Source organism: Mycteria americana, chromosome 3 (genome assembly GCF_035582795.1).
Source record: "Mycteria americana isolate JAX WOST 10 ecotype Jacksonville Zoo and Gardens chromosome 3, USCA_MyAme_1.0, whole genome shotgun sequence".
In the NCBI taxonomy this organism is placed as follows: Eukaryota; Metazoa; Chordata; class Aves; order Ciconiiformes; family Ciconiidae; genus Mycteria; species Mycteria americana.
Genome location: NC_134367.1, coordinates 77,606,059 through 77,623,770, shown reverse-complemented (window position 1 = coordinate 77,623,770; position 17,712 = coordinate 77,606,059). Strand labels below are relative to the sequence as shown.

Here is a 17,712-nt window from a genome sequence, read left to right as displayed (position 1 = left end):
GCAGGCTAAGCAAAGAAAACCCAGCGGCAACCCGCGCCGCGCTGCCCGCAGGCAGCTGCACCGAAAACCGGGAAGGCACCACGGCGCTCCACAGCAATTAACAGAGAGTAATTAACACGGGGCGGAGGGGGGAAGGCTGTCACGTGAGGAGAGCTGGGCGGTGTGAAGAGGCGAGAACTACGATACCCAGAGGGCACCGCGCCCCCCCGCCGGGCGCATGCGTAATCCGCCGCTGGCTGGCCCCGCCGCTCGCGCCGGCTGGCCCGTAGTCACGCGGCGCTCAGGGCTGCAGGGGAGCGCTCGAGCGGCGGGTGCCGCCGGCACGGGTGCGTGCGTGCGCGCCTCCCTCCCCTCCCCGCCCCGCCCCGCCCCGCCCCACCCCACCCCACCCCTCGCCGCCGCCGCCGCCATGATAGGTGAGTGAGCGCGTCAGGGAGGGAACGAGCCCGGATGCAGATCCGCCCTTTCCTGCCCGCCCCTCGGCCGCCCTGGCGCATCGGCCCCGGGGGGCGGTGTGGGCTGACTTGTCTCCCCTCGGTCCCTCGCGGTCCCCGTAGGCACGTCCGCCCGCGCCGCCTCCACTGGTGCCTCGGCGGGGTGGCCCGCCTCGGGCCCCGCTGCGGGTGGTGGCGGGTGCCCGCGGGGACGAGCCGGCACTGCACGGCGCCTGGTGGCTGCGGTTCCGGGGGTCCGGACCGGCGCAGGGGAGCCGGCTGGGCTGTGCCCTTCGCTGCCTTCTCGCCTTCGTTACTGCGCCCCTGGTTAAAGTACTTCGTGCGCTTGGCGGGGCCGTGCAGAGGACTCGGGGGTCAAAGTGCTGAGGGGTCAGTGCTGTTCTTCTTTGCCCCTCTGGTGGGGGATGACCCTCCAACGGCCAGCCCAGGGCTTGTGATTGAGGTCATTTTAAAATTATTTTTTATTTCCCCGCAGTATATCGATTGTAAATACTGTTGGGCAAGGTTTGTGTGATTTGTGAACCTTTTTGGCCTTGTCCAGTATATGTACGCATTATTGGTCTGGCATCGTACTTGCTGGTGGAGAAGCAACTTAGGCCTAATCATGTTGGGAGTTTGGCCGCTTGTCCTTCAGTTGGCTTCTGTACCCATCTAATGCTGGTATGACATGTGAATCGGTCGTTTCAGCAGTGGGTTTTCTTCTGTTATTTGTAAGATGAATCCATACCTGGAGAGTCCGACACATTATAGGATCTGTTTTGTAGTCCTTGCCTCTCATTACACACTTCCTCTTGCTTTCACTTTCTCAGTTTTGTGAATTATTTACAGTAAAAGCTATAAAATGTAGTAGATGCACTTGTATTTTAACAATTCCTTGCCTTCTTCAGGCTTGCTGTTTCATCTTCAGTGTAGGTGTCATAGTTGCTGTCTACATAAGACCTGATCAAGTTGAAAAGCATACAGTTTGTTGTCAAAATATTTATTGTTTTTAAATTAAACATCTTGAAAGTGTCCAAGAATCCTATGGGTCTTTCAACTAGGCATACTTTTTTCTTAGTGTTATGTGAACTCAAGTATTTAGGTAATGTTCTTTCTCTTTCAGCTTTGCAAAAGCTAAAAAGAAAGTTAAAAGCAGTTATTTATGTGGTATTTTCAGTCTGTATAAATATTTATGCAAATGGTCTCGTCCTAGTTGTGGAACCTTACTTACTGGGTTTTCTTGTCATTTGGACTGTTTTTTTTTTTCTTATGTAGCAGAGAATATTTTAGATTAAAGGCTTGGCTTAAGGAGAGCACAGAGGGTCAGGTATTCCATTATCTTTCATCTTCTAATGTTATCTCTGCTGCTGATTTGATGTCTTGCTGGAGTGTATAAAATACATGTGTTTACAGAACTGCAGTGTGTGTTTGTTTTTGAATGCTTAGAAAAGTAAGTTGAGTGTACATAAGGGAGTGCCCATGTGGTTACAGAGTTGATGCCTCTAGACCTCATACTGAAATCTAAATGTTTACTTACTGCACATGAAGATAACATTTATGACTGAGGAATTACTATTTTATTTTCACTGTGGCAGACGTAAATGTTTGTGAACATTGATTATGAAATGTACATCCCAGTTAGTTGCAAATTTGTAAACACAGATTTACATGAGTTGCAACCTTAAATGATTTAAGCAGCAACCTGTTTAGTGGAAAAAAAAGGGGGGGAAAAAACCCACCACTCTGAAAATACCAGAATTGTCTTCAAAGTATCTGATGTAGAGACCTAGTCCAATTTTCTGCTTTCTGAAAACTCTTGTCTAAACACTTATAAACTAGGAATACCATGGCAAAATTGGAGGCAGGAGGGGAAGGGTGAAATAATTTGTGTAATCTGTGCCCAGTTTTTTGACCTGGGCGTTCAAAGAATTATCCTATGAAGCATATAGTATATTTTCCAAAATGTTATACAGTCTCATATCTCTGGAAATGCTTTATGTCCTCATGAGTTCTTGTGGCAAATAACTCTACAATATAATTGTGCAACACATGACAATTAATTCCTTTAACTGATTTTTAATTTCTGATCTCTTACTTTCTTTTTATGTCCCTTTGTTCTTTTGCTGTGAAAAAGGGAGAACAAACCTCATTAACATGTTAGTATTACTATTTTTTCTTCTTCTTTCTTATTCTTCTATGTTTTTATTCTAATTTTTTGTCCATTGAAATAGGTGAACCTTTTGACTCTGTCTTCCTCTATGTGTTTGACCATGCTCATGGTGGTTCTTTGAACTTTTTATTTTTATTTTTTTCCTCCCATGGAATTTTTTTAAGATATTTTGCTGAGGAAGATTTTTTTCCATAGCACCTATCGTTCCAGAAGAGATTAGACTATTGACCTGTATAACCGGCTTTTAGTAGTCTTCTTGTAATTTCCCATCCTGCTTGTTATTATGTTCTTCTGCCTTGTTAGTTTTTGTTGACTGAACAGAGATTTGTGGAGAAAGATTTGCTTATAAATGAATTTCTGAGTGCTAACATATTACCTGGAAAAAAAAAAATAGTATATGCTTATTTTCAGTAAGAGCTTATTCCTTGAGGGAGGCCTTCAAAATATGTAACTGTATTTATTTTCATCTGTGTGACATCTGCATTTAGAATATTGTAACAGCAAGTTAATTATGTAACAGTCCATTTGTGTAGAAATTCCATGAACAAATTTACCTGGAAAGTCCGTGACAGCTGACACATGCATGGTATTGCACTGAGTTCATGAGTGCTTCTGGAATTTTAATTCTTGGGTATATCTTTAAAAGTATTTATCAAGGTAAATGGTAAAAGCAGCTCTTGCTTTTATAAATGCTTTTAGAAGATTGTTCTGTAATGTGCTTTGCTTTTAAGTGAAGTTGCCAGAATGATTCCTCAGCAGTCCTTTTGCTTATGCATATATTGCTTTTTTTTAAAGTTACAGTTTATTTATACTACTTGCTGATGGGCTGTTCAGTTAAGGACTTCAGGAAATTTCTCTATAGAAATTTATTTAATTTTATTTTAATAATGAAAAAAATTAGGTAAGTGAAGGAGTGTTTAAGTTAGTGTTTTTCATTTTGACTAGAGAACACTATAGTATGTATTCTGACTGATGCAAGATAGGAATCCTTGCATAAATTACTGGTCATTGGGGAGCCAAATTGGTGCTGCTTTCCATATCTGTAACAGCGATGTAAGTTAAATGAGCTGAATATCTGCTGCTTGAAGGACCTGTGTTGTACTTCACTGTCTTCTGCCAGCCAGTCCTCAAAGGAGTTTACTGTAGATGAAAGCATTTCTGTGGACAACTTCTATACTACCGTTTACCTTAAGCTTATGAGACTTTATGTCATATTTCCAGATTTGTGTCTTTTTTTTTTTTTTTTTTGTCACTCTGCTAGCTATCCCCCATTTTTTTTCTGCATTCGTGTTTTCTTAGTGGCTTTGTTGTGCTTCAGTGGAAGCACAGTGGAAATGTCTGTCTGTTGTGGCTAGTTCAAAGCTTTCCATCAGTGTAGGTAGTGAAATTTAGGAAGCATGAGTTCAGTGGTAAATTGTATCCAATGGAGAGAAAAGGGGTTAGCCTAGAGGCCTGATGAGCACTAGCTGGAGTTGCCACCACCTGCTTGCTCTGTCTCCAGGCTGGTTAGGTGCCTTGAGAGCACATTTCCAGTGTTTGTGGCTGATGTGAGGGTAGGGTCTGCTGGTGACTCCTTGCAGTGGCTTTTCCCCTGATCAACAATACTGTTGCTTGGACACAAACAAAGTGGTGACTGAGATCAACCTTACTAGGGCTGTTTTGCAGTCCTGTTTTTGCAGTCCATTTTGCAACCTTACTAGGGCTGTTTTACTGTAAATTCTGTCCTAATAGTGGCTCCAAGGTGCCTGTGCACCTTGATAAGGTGCACAAGAATTGATAAGGTATGAATACTTGTACACTTTTGCCTTATGTTTCAATTGTTTTAACATACCTTTACCATGAACTATACTGCCATACATCTAAGTTCTCAAACAGTTTAACGGTATCATATTTTTGACTTAACATGCAGAGAGTAGCCCCAGGCAGAGTATGCTTAGGTTTTCAGATAGCTGCAGAAACCCACTGGAGTTGTGCATAGAGAGCACAAGTTTTGAGCAGCACTAGCTTTACAGTAGGGTGAAACACTTATGTTTATTCAGATCATGAGTTAAAGGTTAAGACTGGTACTTGTGGTATTAATATGATGCTTTAAATTTGACATTTAGATTTGGCAAAAAGTTGGAAATTATGTTCTGTTGGAAAAAAACACTCATTTGCTCAGCCATTTGTCCAGAAGCTTTCACAGATTCTTAAGACTTTTTAAATCTATTTCAATATTTGAAAGATAACATTTTCTTAGTGTTTTTGATACAGGTGACATTGGTAAAATACTAGATTGCATTTTTCTACCTTGGTCAGAGCAGAAAACATGTTTATACTGAAGATCTCAATGTTAGGTCTTCATTTTTTATTTTTTGTTTTAAAGACAGGCTTATCTGTATTACCGTGTTATACAATTTGTCTGATTTTTTTTTTTTTAAACTGGCTGAACGCTGTAAGGTCTGATAAATAAACTCAGTACAATGTCCATGTGGATGCATTGCACTGTGCTTGTCTGTTATCGCTAGTGTCATAGTTCTGCTGCTTCACAAGGAGCTGTTGGTAGTGCTCTGTCAAAATGTTGGAGAGCTTTCGTGAGGATGCATAAAGAATATAGAACAGGGCCTGAAGTATTTATGAAATGTATTCTGCAATGAGTTTGCAGCTAGCTTACGTAAACTGCTTCTTGTTATTTTAGAATGGTTATTGATGATAATTTTAAGGCCAATTGTTTTCTACCACTAAAAGGGGAGATACAAATCAATGTTCATTAATGATATAGTCATGAAATAAGACATGAGGAAGGATAAAATAAACACGGTCACCTAAATATGAGGATTCAATCAAGCTGAGGGCTTCTTATTTTTAAGTAAGCACTGAAAGACATCAGTTGACCTCCTAGCATTTCCATATTCCTGTTTGCACTTCTACCATGTTGGTGTCAGCGTCAGGAAGACAGACTGGTCAGAAAGCATAATACCCTGGTGTTATTTTGAAGATGATACAAGATAGTCTTTGTGGGTTGACAAGAACTGGACAAAAACTTCCCAGAGGCTTGTGTACCTAAGTTAATTTGATAAGAGAAGTTTTTCAGTAGCAAAAATTTACAGCTCTATAATTTGATGCATTACTAATTTCTGTCCTGTGGTAAAGAAGTTTAAGATTGTAACAGGGAATGTCTTCAAATGCTAGTCATAGACTATCACAAACAGCAAGTAAGCCTTTTTGCAGCTGTTTAGCAGCATATAGCTTTTATGTTGGTAGCCTGTCACAATAATGTTGCCCTCTTATAAATAAAAATTAATCAAATCTACTGTTTCACTGTTTGTTATGTCAAGCAAGTACTAGTGAAATAAATCAATAAATACTTGTATTAAAATTTGGAAGAAGAGACAAGGCTAACATAGTCTAATGTTGTTTGATGTTTTATATTATTCTTACCATGGGAAGCTAGCAGTTCTGTAACTTTAATAGTTTTCCAGTTTCTTTTTCTTTTTAGAATGCAGGATTAGGTAGGCTCCTTAAAGGTTTAATTAAAAGGCAAACTAAATCCAGTAGAAACTCAGTGTGTAGTTGGTTCCCCAACTTCTTTTCCCCATAAAATCCCCAACAATTTTAAAATTACACTATGGAAATATATTTTGAACAAGGAAGAAACTGTATTGCTCAGCAAAGTACACCATTGATAAACAGCTCCTTCATATGCTTCTGTTTTATGTGTTAGAGGGAAAAAAAACCAAAGCAACAACAAGTTGTAGATTCAACATACGAATATATCTGTTTCATAAGGAATTGTTCCAGGCATTTAAACATTTTATTTGTAGCACCACAGTACCTGGGAGTTTTATAAATACAGAACAAAAAAACACCGTACCTGTGCTAAATACTGTAGGTGTAACACAGGAGACAGATGAAGGTTAACATGTACACTCAAAACATAGGTTAGTATGAGCCTTTGTTTTCATATTAAAAGTTATACTACAGCAGTGCTGTCTTTAGGTATTGCTGCTTCTCTTGCTGTACACTACTCATTCCTGCCCTGACACCAGCAAACTAATCTTTCAGTTGCAGTAGAGCAACCATCTGTTCAGGCACACTGTGAAGTCAAAAAATAATCCAGAAGAAATAGTTTCTTTTTAATCTGGGTCAATTCCCTGAGTTGGTTCACAGTATGGTGACATGAAAGTTATGTGGGTGTAACTAAAGGGACATCCCTTAACGCTGTTTTATTTCTTGACCCTTTAAATTGCCAAGTCACGTACAAACAGTGGTGTTGTGTAGTGCAGCTGACTGCCACCTAAAGGAGAACATTTTGATGCCCTCCCTTCCCCCTTACTACCCAACCATGTGTTCCTTGAGCTGACACTGATATTCATTTGCCTCCAGAGTGAGCTAATTAAGTGACCTGGATTGTCAAAAACTCCACTTACTTAGGGGCATGGGAGGTTTTGTTTTGTTTTTTTTTTTTTTTTGTTTGGGGTTTTTTTGTTTGTTTTTTAATTATTTTTCATTTGATACCCTGTATTAGTTTCTTATTGGATTAGCTGAGAACCAGTGTTGGTGCAAGGGAAGTGACAACCCACAATTGGGTTTGCTGAGCTATTTCTTAGTCAACAACACTGGCAATAATGTTACCTTCCTGAAAACCTGTTCGTGAGTTTTCAATAGGTATTACAGAAAAAAAAGATTAAAACTGAATTTGAAGGAAGATATTGGGGCAGCTTCATGGAATTTTTCAGGAAACATCTCTCAAAGAATAAAAAACATGGGAGAAGGCTCCAAACTTTTAAAAATGTAGAAGATGGGCTCTAAATAGTTAACATTGGCAGGTCAGCATTTCTGTAGTGAATGAGAGATGAAGGTGGTAGTAGAGACAGGTTGTGAAAGGCTTTGACAGTGAAGTATGATTCATACAGCAGTAATCCAGTTAAGGGAGAATGGGAACCTGGGTGAAAGTTTAGCTATCTGGATGACCGATCACTTGTCTGTGTTGCACTCTTTTTCAGTGTGTTAGTAATCTTTACTTTCTGCATATATATTTCTATTTCTCATTGTTATGAAAATAACCTTAAGGAAGCAAAATGAGAAGAGACTCTTTCAGAATTTCCCTGAATGAATTCAGACTAGAAAATAATGGTGCCAGCTTAGCAACCAAAGGGAAAGTATTTTGGGAATTGTCTACTTAGATATTTTGATGATAGCATGCTGCGATTTTGAGTTTGTTACTTTTGTTGTCATCTTGGTGTTCTATTTCGGTTTATGTAATGCTATGGATAGTTCCACTACAATACGTACTTTTCACTGGAATAATAGTTTGAGTTGTAGATCACTATTACACTTACTTCATGAACATGTGGAATAATCTTTCCGATGGTTAATTTGATTAAACAAAACCTAAATCTCAGAATATTGAAGACTACTTGCATTTCTTATGCATGACCTGTTTTGGGGTTGTTTTGAGCCTTTTTCTTTTGCTAGGGTAACTGTGTTATGCTGTGTATGTACAGAACTGCATCAGGAAATATTGTGTGTTTTACTGGATTTATATTTTATTGATTATTTTCCTACAAAATGCTTTGTTATGACTTCAGAGTTTTAGAAAGTATCATATGAAATAGGTTATCTTCAAAAGACATCTGGTTTCTGTTTATACGTGAGCATTCTGGATTTCTTTGTCTCTGAGGAGGGATGGGAAGACTTTTGCTTGGATTTCTTTTCGAAAGAAAAGTAGCAAGGAGAGAGGGAAGTGGGTTTTGTTTTTTGGTTTGTTTGTGTGGTGTGTGGTGGGGTTTTTTTTTAAGTGGCCACAAAATAACACTATTGTAATGCCAAGACACATTAGAGACTAAGCAGTGGCTAAGGATGTTCTGATGCAGTTTTCTGAGTCTTTCAGGTAGGGCCCTACAGATAGAATATCGATCTGGCAGTTTCTTAAAATTATTTCCCATTGCCAAAATCCCCATCCTTTTCTGTGTTATCTGGTTACCTAGTGGTATATCTGTAACCAGAATGGTGAGTAGATGTATATGTGTGTTAATTTAAGATCTGACTCTTTATTGTGCTTGTGATAGGGTTGTGTAAATGACTTCTGATCTAGCTGTATCAGTCATGAAAAGGTTTTGCTACCATTTTTTTTCCCTTGCTCCTCCCTACCATTGTCTGCTGCTATCTGTGCATCCTGCCTCATTCCTCTCACTGACCGTATTATAATTTGATTGTTGACCTAATTCTACTTGCTATTGTAGCAAAAAACCTGTCCATTTTTGCTGGATATCATCCTCAGAGAAGAGCCCAGTGAACACCAAAGTTGGCTCAAAATAAGTGGAAAATGCAGAAGAAGATAGCAAACATGGGACTAAATAATTTTAGCAGGGTGCTTTTTGATCTCTTTAGTCCTTCTTGTGTTTAGTCCTTCTTGTGCATCTTCACCCTCAGTTGCTGCAGAGTATGCTCAGCTCCTGCTGATGTTGGGAACGTATCCAGAGCTGACAAAGGATTTCACAGTCCTTTGGACAAAAGGCATTATAAAGGAGAAGATTATATTTAAATTCCTATCTTCTTTTTCCGAGTGACAAAGAAAGATAAACTGAAAACAACTTTTGTAGCAGGAAAGATAAATTCTTGCATACGTAATGTATAAATATAGTATCCATTGCCAAAACATTTGGTCTAGCCTATCTGTGAGATGAGAAAACTAAGAATTTCAAATTCCACTTATTCACAGAAACAATTAGGAAAAGGCCTATGCTAACAAAATATGGAAATTTAAAAAAATATTTTGGAGCACATTACAGCAAATACTACTGCTTAAAAGTCCCTGCCAAAGTAATTTATGTATCTTTTGTAGATATGTTGAAAGCCGAAGATGATATTGGATTCTGTCTTGATAACATTGCCTCGAGGTGGAGTAGCTTTCTTAATTGGAAACACATATATCCCCATTTACTGAAATAAATTAATTGGACTAGTATACACCATATCATGGAACTGTCAGTTGCGTAAGTGGCCAGGCCACAGAAGCAAACTACTGAGAATGGTGCAGGTTTATCAAGTTCCTATATTTAGTAGAAGCCCAAGGGAGAGTAAAACCAATAGTGGAAACTTTGTTACTTTGCCAAAGAGGTTTATGTAAAAGAGATACAATTCATTCTTTTCAACCAATTTTATTATTTAATGATTTTTTTTGGTGATGCACTGTACATAAGTATTGCTGGACTGAAAATCAACTTCTAACACAAAATGTAGCCAGTGATGTATAAAGTTTTCCATTAAAAGAGGGAAAAATGGAAATGTTAGAAATGTGTAGCTATATACCCACAATTTACCCAATGCCACTACAAAGGTTGGAGACAGTTAGCAGGCAAGCTTTAATTATATAATTGTCAATTATTTCACAATACATGATTTGTCCCTTCTGAACTACAGTGTGTGGCATCTTGTAAATGTTTGCATTTAATGAGGACTTACTTCATAATCATTAAGTAACTAAATTTTAGTTTGGTAAATTATGTGCTTTAAATTCTATATTTTAACAATTTTTCAGTTTCCAAATGTTGTACCTTAGGACTCTCCCAATCCCCTTGTATTTTGATCAGCGTAAAAGGAGTGGAAAGATGGATGACCTTACAAAATCAGGATAAAAATCCATCAGATTTATCTGATGTAGAAAGATCCATCAGTACCCCCTTGCAGGTTTTATTCCTGAGGCTGGACGAGATGGAGAAAGAGTTAGTTCATTGCTGTGTGCTTTTTGAGGCAGACTGAAGTCTGCCTGATTGTACTAAACTAGCTTTTAAGCAGTAACTCTTACGTTGCATCACTTTTCTCTATAAGCATGTTCATGTCTACATTAGTATTGTTAATGTTTGACCCAGGAAAAATTGTAGCACAAAAGTTGCTCTTTGAGGCATATGAAAATAACTGTGAGAGATTTGCCATGTTATTACAAAATCTGTTAAAATGACAAGAGACAAGAGGAATCATGTAGTTCTCCAGCCATTAGTCAAATATTAAATTCGAGTTCAGTGATCTTAAGGGTAGAAAGTAATGAACTTTTAATCATAAGACTGGCTTTTATTTCATGTCCTTGAGAAATTTGTACAGTGGTAGCTGGTATTTGTGCTGGTAAATATGCATCTCTTCTTCAGAAGGCAGTCTGATTAGTGAATTCTCATTAATTCAGCCAAAAGATTTCAGTAAATAACTTGTCACAATTACAACGCATTAGGTACACAGTAGCTTTATGTAGGACATTTCAGTGATGTCTTTTTTACAGTGGCTATATGCCTGTCATGGGTAAGCCACAAAATCTTCAGCAATTGCTTCTAAATGTATCACAATGCCTTGCAAAAGAAGTGGCATTGTAAATTATATGCTTCAGAGAAATTAACCACGTTAACTGTTTTCCTGCTTTGTTATCTCTAAGCAGTTAGAATAAATTTTTACAGCAAAAAACTCTCTCTTGGACTTTGGAACCCTTTGAGTCTGTCTGCAGAAATTAGTACCTCTATTCATGCAAACAATCTCAGTGGAGGAAAATTTTTAAACTCTGACTCTAAAACTATTTTAAAGCTTTCATCCCGTCTGATGACCACTGAAATTGTGATATTATATACCATTATTTTTTTTCTCCATTTATCTTTGGAGGGAAGAAAACAATGATGACGACACACACACATTCTAAAAAGAATGATGGGCCATTGCCCATTAAACATATCCAAAATAAATTACCTGGATCCTGCATACTGTTTTTAACCCACACCTCTCAGCTTTATTCCAGTTATGATTGTTAAGGAAGACTGATGATTTTCTATACCTAACTGGTTTGAGCTAAATTGAAATGATGAAAGGAAGCTGGTTATCAAATGAACATTCTCAAGGAGTGCCTTGCCATTAATTTATTCCCTTTTTAACTCTGATTTTGGAAATCTGACCAATGGGATTGTGTGTTTATTTTCTGTATATGTCAAAAGTTCTTTTGTTGTATATTATTTGGCCCTATAGCATAGATCTTTTTGCAAGAAAACAACAATAATATTTTTACTTGCTTTGTTGTATTCCATGCTTTTGGAAATTCTTTTGACATTCTCTTATGATTTGAAGTCACAGTTTGTCTTTGCCTCCAAGCTCTAAGCCTAAACCCTTCCACTGAGAGTGTATGCAATCCTGATGTGAGTATATGAAAGAAAAGCATTTAGAAGTTGATTTGATTTATTGTTTAGGAGGTTCAGAAAATGGTAAAGATGAATGAAGCTACTAATTGAGGAAAGAGCTTGTAATTCCATGGCAGTTTAAAGGACAGCAAGGTTATAATATATTAATGTGTAGGAAATGAAAGCACAGCTTCTTAGAGAGCAGTTGCCATCAAAAGGTGTTGGTTGTGCTGTGTTATTTGTGAAGATGGTATGAACAATATGTTTGTTATCACAAGTCAGACATCCTCGTTGGCTTTAGTTTATCTGTGAAAACTTATTAATGTCATTACAAATGTCTGAAATCTTTTTGGTGTACTATATAAAGCAGTAGGCTTACATACTAAGCTTGCTTATGATGACATAGATGAGCACTGAAGCAAATTCATTTAAGTTTGTAAATTTTGTGATGTATAAACCCCACAAAAAATAAAAAAGGCAAACTTGTTTTCCAGAAACAAGATAAGCTTTTTGTTCATCACTGTTGCGATGACCAATGTGTTTTGTTAAAAAGGTAAAGCTTTTCTGCATGATGACATAGTTCCACTAGTTCCTTTTCTTTGTTTTTCCAATATTTTCTTGTTGTTTGTGCCGCTGTTTTCTGTATCTTTTGTTTAGCATTTCTAAATGTTTTGGTCAGTGGTGAATTTCCCCTCTTAGTTCACTGATTCATTTTTTTACTAGTAAATCTAGACAATAGAACTGTCTTGTGTCAGATCTAATATATCAGATTTAATAACTTTCAATGTATAGAGCTAAGGATATTTAGTTAACTTCAAAAGAGTATGAATTGCAAGAAACTGAAATATCTGGGCTTTTCAAGTCTACTGTGTGAGCTATTTCTCTAAGACACCCTTTGCATCAGTGGAAACATTAGCACTCATTGAATTTTTCCCTTCAAAATTCAAGGAACAGTGTTCAGCTGCTTTCTATCTTAGTCATTTTCTGTGTGTTTTTTCCTTTTTTAAATATGCCAATCCTGTGACTTTCTGGTAATGTGCTTTGAGGTCATGGAAAAAGTATTTTCCATTTTCTTCATTGGTGTTAAATAAAGGGATTGTGGATGATGGAAATGAAAGTGGTTCATATTGGACATCATATTATATCTCTGGCATATGGTTCTCCTTCCCATTTTAATTTTTTTTGATGAGCTGAAATATTTTTGGTACATCTGTGTTTGCATTTCTTCCCTTTTCTGATACAGTGTCCTCTGTAGAATACTCTCACTGGAAACATATGTTCAGAACTTCAAAGTAATTACACTATTACTAAAAGCTTCATAATCAGATTACTGAAACTAAATGTTGAAAAAATTTGATTTTCCTTTATCCAATCATATCAATTTCATTCCAGTCTGCTCTCTGGCTGATTGAAGAAACATGGCAGGACAGAGTCAAAGACTGTTTAGAATGTCTAAATCTGGTACAGACCAGCTCCTGAAGAAGAAAAGGGAGCTTAGAGCAGTTTTTAGTCTGAGAGAACAAGATTAAAAAAAAAATATATATATATATATATGTGTATATTGGCCACTTTAAACGTAAACTTTTAGTTGTAAGTACCTCTCCTTGGCAAACTGGATGGGGATAACTGAAGCACGAGCTCGTCTCTATGATAATTGACCCTCTTTCTCAGAAGAAATAGGCTCAGTATGTATCTAAGCTCCTTTGTTTACAACATACTGCCTTTATTACCTTTTTTCTTCTTGTAAGAATAAATTTATTGTTGTGATCAAATGGTTGTAGCCTACGTTGAAAAAGCTGTTTATTGTCAGGAACAGTTTCCAGGATCTACAGTCTAAGATATTGCTTAATAAATAAAATTAAAAAAGGGAAAACAAACCTTTCATTTTGCTCTGGCACAGTTAGGGCACAAGACTTCAAAAATTCTCAGTCAGATTTACAAGAAGATGTCAAGAAGAGGAACTATACTTAATCTCCTTTCTTCTTTATCTTTTGTAGCTCATCTGGAAAATATGGGGTCTTTTAAGAACGTGAGACATTGTCTTAATGATCTTGAACAAAAAGGCTGTGTCTGTTACAGTCTTACCAGGCCCTGTGTGCAGCAGTCTGTTGACATGCTACATATTTTTTCTTCAAGCTGTATAAAGCTACAGGCTGACCTCGGAGTCAAGTATTTTGACTCACTTTACATAATTTTAAGGTATTTTATTGATACTAACTCTGCTACTGTATGAGATCTAGCTTTAGGCTGGTGTGTGCTTTATATAAGCAGATGGAGTTCTGCAGCAGATAAATTCTAAAATTGGTTAATGATTAATGTTTTGAATTTTTAAATTTTCTGGTTTTTTTCATAGTCTACTTTTAATTCTGCTTGCCCTCATTGTACACAATAAAATAACAGATGAAGCTGAAAAGTTTCTTTTACAGTACTTCTAACAATTTCCATTAGAATTATCTTGTTGGAAGCAAATATCCCATCTGGTTTACTCTTTAACACAGCAAAACTCCTTAGTGAGCTGTGTGGCAGAGCCTGGCTGAATTCCATACAATGAGGCTCTTGGCCCTAAGCAAGAGATGAGCACAATCTGTTTCCCATATTTCTAATAAAGGAAAAGAAGAGTTTCTTCATTCGCTTCTTGTTGCATTATGTTTACGTTTTATGCCTTCCTTTCTTAGAATAGCTGCTTTCCTGCTGTTCTACATTCTTGTTTTTTTCGATACAGGTAAAATGAAAATGCATTACAGCCTTATAAAAGTACCAAGTGCTGCTCTGAAATAACATTAAAACTCAAATTTTTTAAAGTATAGCATGGTGCTTTGGCCATATCAGTCGCATTAAACATCTGAGGCTTAGGGGAGGCACTTCAGGAACCGATTCTGTTGCCTTACTTGTTCTGTGTATAAATACAAGACTTGAGTAAGCTGTACTAAAATCAATGGGAGTCACACAGCTGATCCCAGCACTGTTCTGAACGTTTATCTGTGCTGTCTGAATTCAGCTGTTTCAATCTGTAACTTTATTCTCCCATTTGTACCTGAGAATTCTCGAGAGTTCTATATGCTTAACACAAGTTGATTTTACTGTGGTGTGCATGCAGCTCTGCTTAGGTGTTATGAAACTGTACCTCTGAATTAATATCTGGATTAAATTTACTATTTTTTTGTTATTAATATGAAGATAAAAATAAGTGCACATTGAAAAAGTAAGCATCAGATACTTGAAAATTGTATTTAACACGATACAGTTAATCTAACATTACATCAAATCAGTGAATACCTGCTGTATGTTCACATACTTACCCTTTTGCAGAGATTTTTGATTCTTAGCCAGGTAGTATCCTGACCAAAGAACCTCTAACTTGCGTTAAAGCAAGCAGGCTGTTTTGTGACACTAGCTTTGTAAAATCACATCACGAACACATTTAGGATTTTTTTTTTTCTTCTCACTTGTGTAGGGTTTTATATTCAAAATACCAAGTAATACTCGTACTAGTAAATAACTCTTGTTTATGATATTACTTGTATTCAGTGACAGACTTAAAACATTTCTCATGGTGCACTCCACTTCCGAAAGCCTGGCATTTCCCTGCTTTCATCTGACAGTGACAATAGTTCCACCATATGTTTCCCGTTCCTCATTTTCAATATTAAGAAATCAGCATTTCTCTTTAATGTAAGTAAAATTGAAAAAATTAAGCAGTCTCCATGGGTAATAGAGGAACTATTGATATAATTCTGGTAAGGAGCTAAGACGTCCTTGCATATCACTATGTGGTATGAGTATTCAGTATCAATTCCCATTTCATTTCAATTGTGTTATTTTAGAACTGTTCATATAATCAGTTTCCTGAACTAAGAGAAAGCAGACAGCCAGCTGTAAACCAATTTAGGATGCAATTGCCACACACAAAAAAAATCAGGCAGTTGATTTCAAGTGAATACAGCTTTTGAAATCTTATTTCATTTCTAGACATGAATATGATTAGGCAGCCCTTTGAGGACAAAGGACTGAGTGCATAGTGAGAATTTTGATTTATTTTGCCATTTGTGCAAACGGGGGGGGGGGTTAAGATACAAAATCAAGAAGTGTTTGTTTTCTTTGTTCATTTTATCTATATGAAGCTGTTGTGCATATCTACTTGCTGTGTATCATTACTAGAGAATTAGACTGTGTTAACTCAACAGTGGTGGCATAGTCAAGTAAGACAATGCAGATTTCTTCAGAAGGAAAGTTTTGGTCGCTTTTATTGGTTCCCAGCTGGATTTAGACATCAGCTATCTTATGAGAAATAAGTGACTTTTCAAAAAGCCTTGTCAACTGTTTTGACCACAAGGCAGTAATGAAATTCTGTTTGTCCTTGGGGTTTATGTCAGGAAAAACAACCTTCATGGGCTAATACATTACTGAAAAAGGAGTGAATGAGGAACACCAGGGAATAGGTATTGTGTAGATGATACAGAATCAGTACCCAAAAGCCTGAACCTCCTTGTTTTCTCCAACATAATGAGAACCCGTTCATCTTAAATTTGCCTTTACAGCTATGTAGATAATGTGTCTGTGGAATGATGATACAGGCAATAAAGACATTCTCCTTTCTTCTTGTATGTTGAAAGCGTAGCAGTAAAACACTGAATCCCATGTACCTCTGAAGCTTTGCCCTTTTGGCCTTTATATGTGCTGGACACTGACTGCAAGTTACAGCAAGCCACTCACTAATACCTTATTTCTTAATACCAGGTTTTCAAATGCTGTAATGACTTCTCCAAAAAGTCAGACCCAAGCATCTTGAAACTTACAAATGATTGATGAGGGAGGCCAGACCAAAGCCTGGTGGTGGAGATGAGTTGAAACTGCTTGCTGGAGGGAAGAGTTTTTATTCTCTAAGTGCTGCTGCTAAAGATGTGGATCTGCTGATCCGTACTTCTGTGTGGTGGAATACAGAGGACTTGGGAAGGAGAGTTCTATCCTTTATCCTCCTCTTGGCTGGAGGTGGTGACCTGTTTTCCTTCTTGGTGCTTTCCAGCTTTCCTTTCACTCGCAACCATTCATACTGCTTTGACAGTGATATTATTTAGGAAAATAAACTTTCCTCTTCCTGCCTTTTCCTATTTCCAGCACCCTTCCACAGGCTGTGTGGCTATTGTGGCTGTTCTTTCCCCTTATTTGAGAAGCAGTGATGGTCTGGGTGAGTTTGAGCTTCATGTGGAGGCTTACCAGGATCTGATTTTTTTACATAAAATTAGCACTGTTGAGCATTTTGAGTTCTCAGATGTGTATATACCAGATCTTTATATGAGCAATGGCTCTGCCATCCTTTTGTGACAGCATAGGAGTATAGCTTCTTATGAGAGTAACCTCATATGAGGATATTGATCAGTAATATTCAATATTCATTTATCAGTAAAATATAAAATTCATGCGTAGCAGACAGGTCTCAGTTTTTCTTTTAAACCTAATGTCATTTGGAGTTCTGCATTTTGCTATCTGTGAAGTCCAGCTTTTTTCTGAAAATTATTTTAAAGATCATTAAGATGATCTGAAAATCATCTGAAAAAATTTTCCTGGATTTCTGGAACTCAAATAGGTGACCCAGAAGGTGCAGTTTCTTATGCTGTATGAAGGACCTACAGTATTGATGACATGTACTTGGGATTTTTGTCTGTTTCTCAAACTGTCCTAGGTAAAAATTTCCTAATAAGTATTTCAGTAATATGTACTTCTGAAATTCAGTATTTTAAGTAATTAGTTAGCAGTTTAAAAGTATCTACTTTTCCTTTTTTCTTGAAATTAAGGCTTTTCTTGTTTTTTATCCTTCCTTAGAGAATTAAATTGTCCAAATGTGTGTGAGTACAACACTCTTGAGAAATGACAAGTGATACTGATTTGTCTCCATAGTCCTTCAAGCATTCTTTTCTTTTTTTTTTTTTTTCATTCCTATCTACAGGTGTGGGCAAGGTAGGAGAGTATTGACTATTCT

At 37.4% G+C, this 17,712-nt stretch overlaps 1 protein-coding gene across 2 annotated transcripts in view; it reads left to right on the top strand.

The window, feature by feature from the left end:
• Nucleotides 1-370: 370 nt before the first annotated feature.
• PRKN (parkin RBR E3 ubiquitin protein ligase) overlaps nt 371-17,712 on the top strand; it is an 802,017-nt gene continuing 784,675 nt past the window's right edge. For both annotated transcript variants that reach the window (XM_075499098.1, XM_075499097.1), the window contains exon 1: nt 371-416. In XM_075499098.1, coding sequence (XP_075355213.1) covers nt 410-416 — 7 coding nt within the window. In that variant the 5' untranslated portion in view covers nt 371-409. The remainder of the gene's footprint in view (nt 417-17,712) is intronic.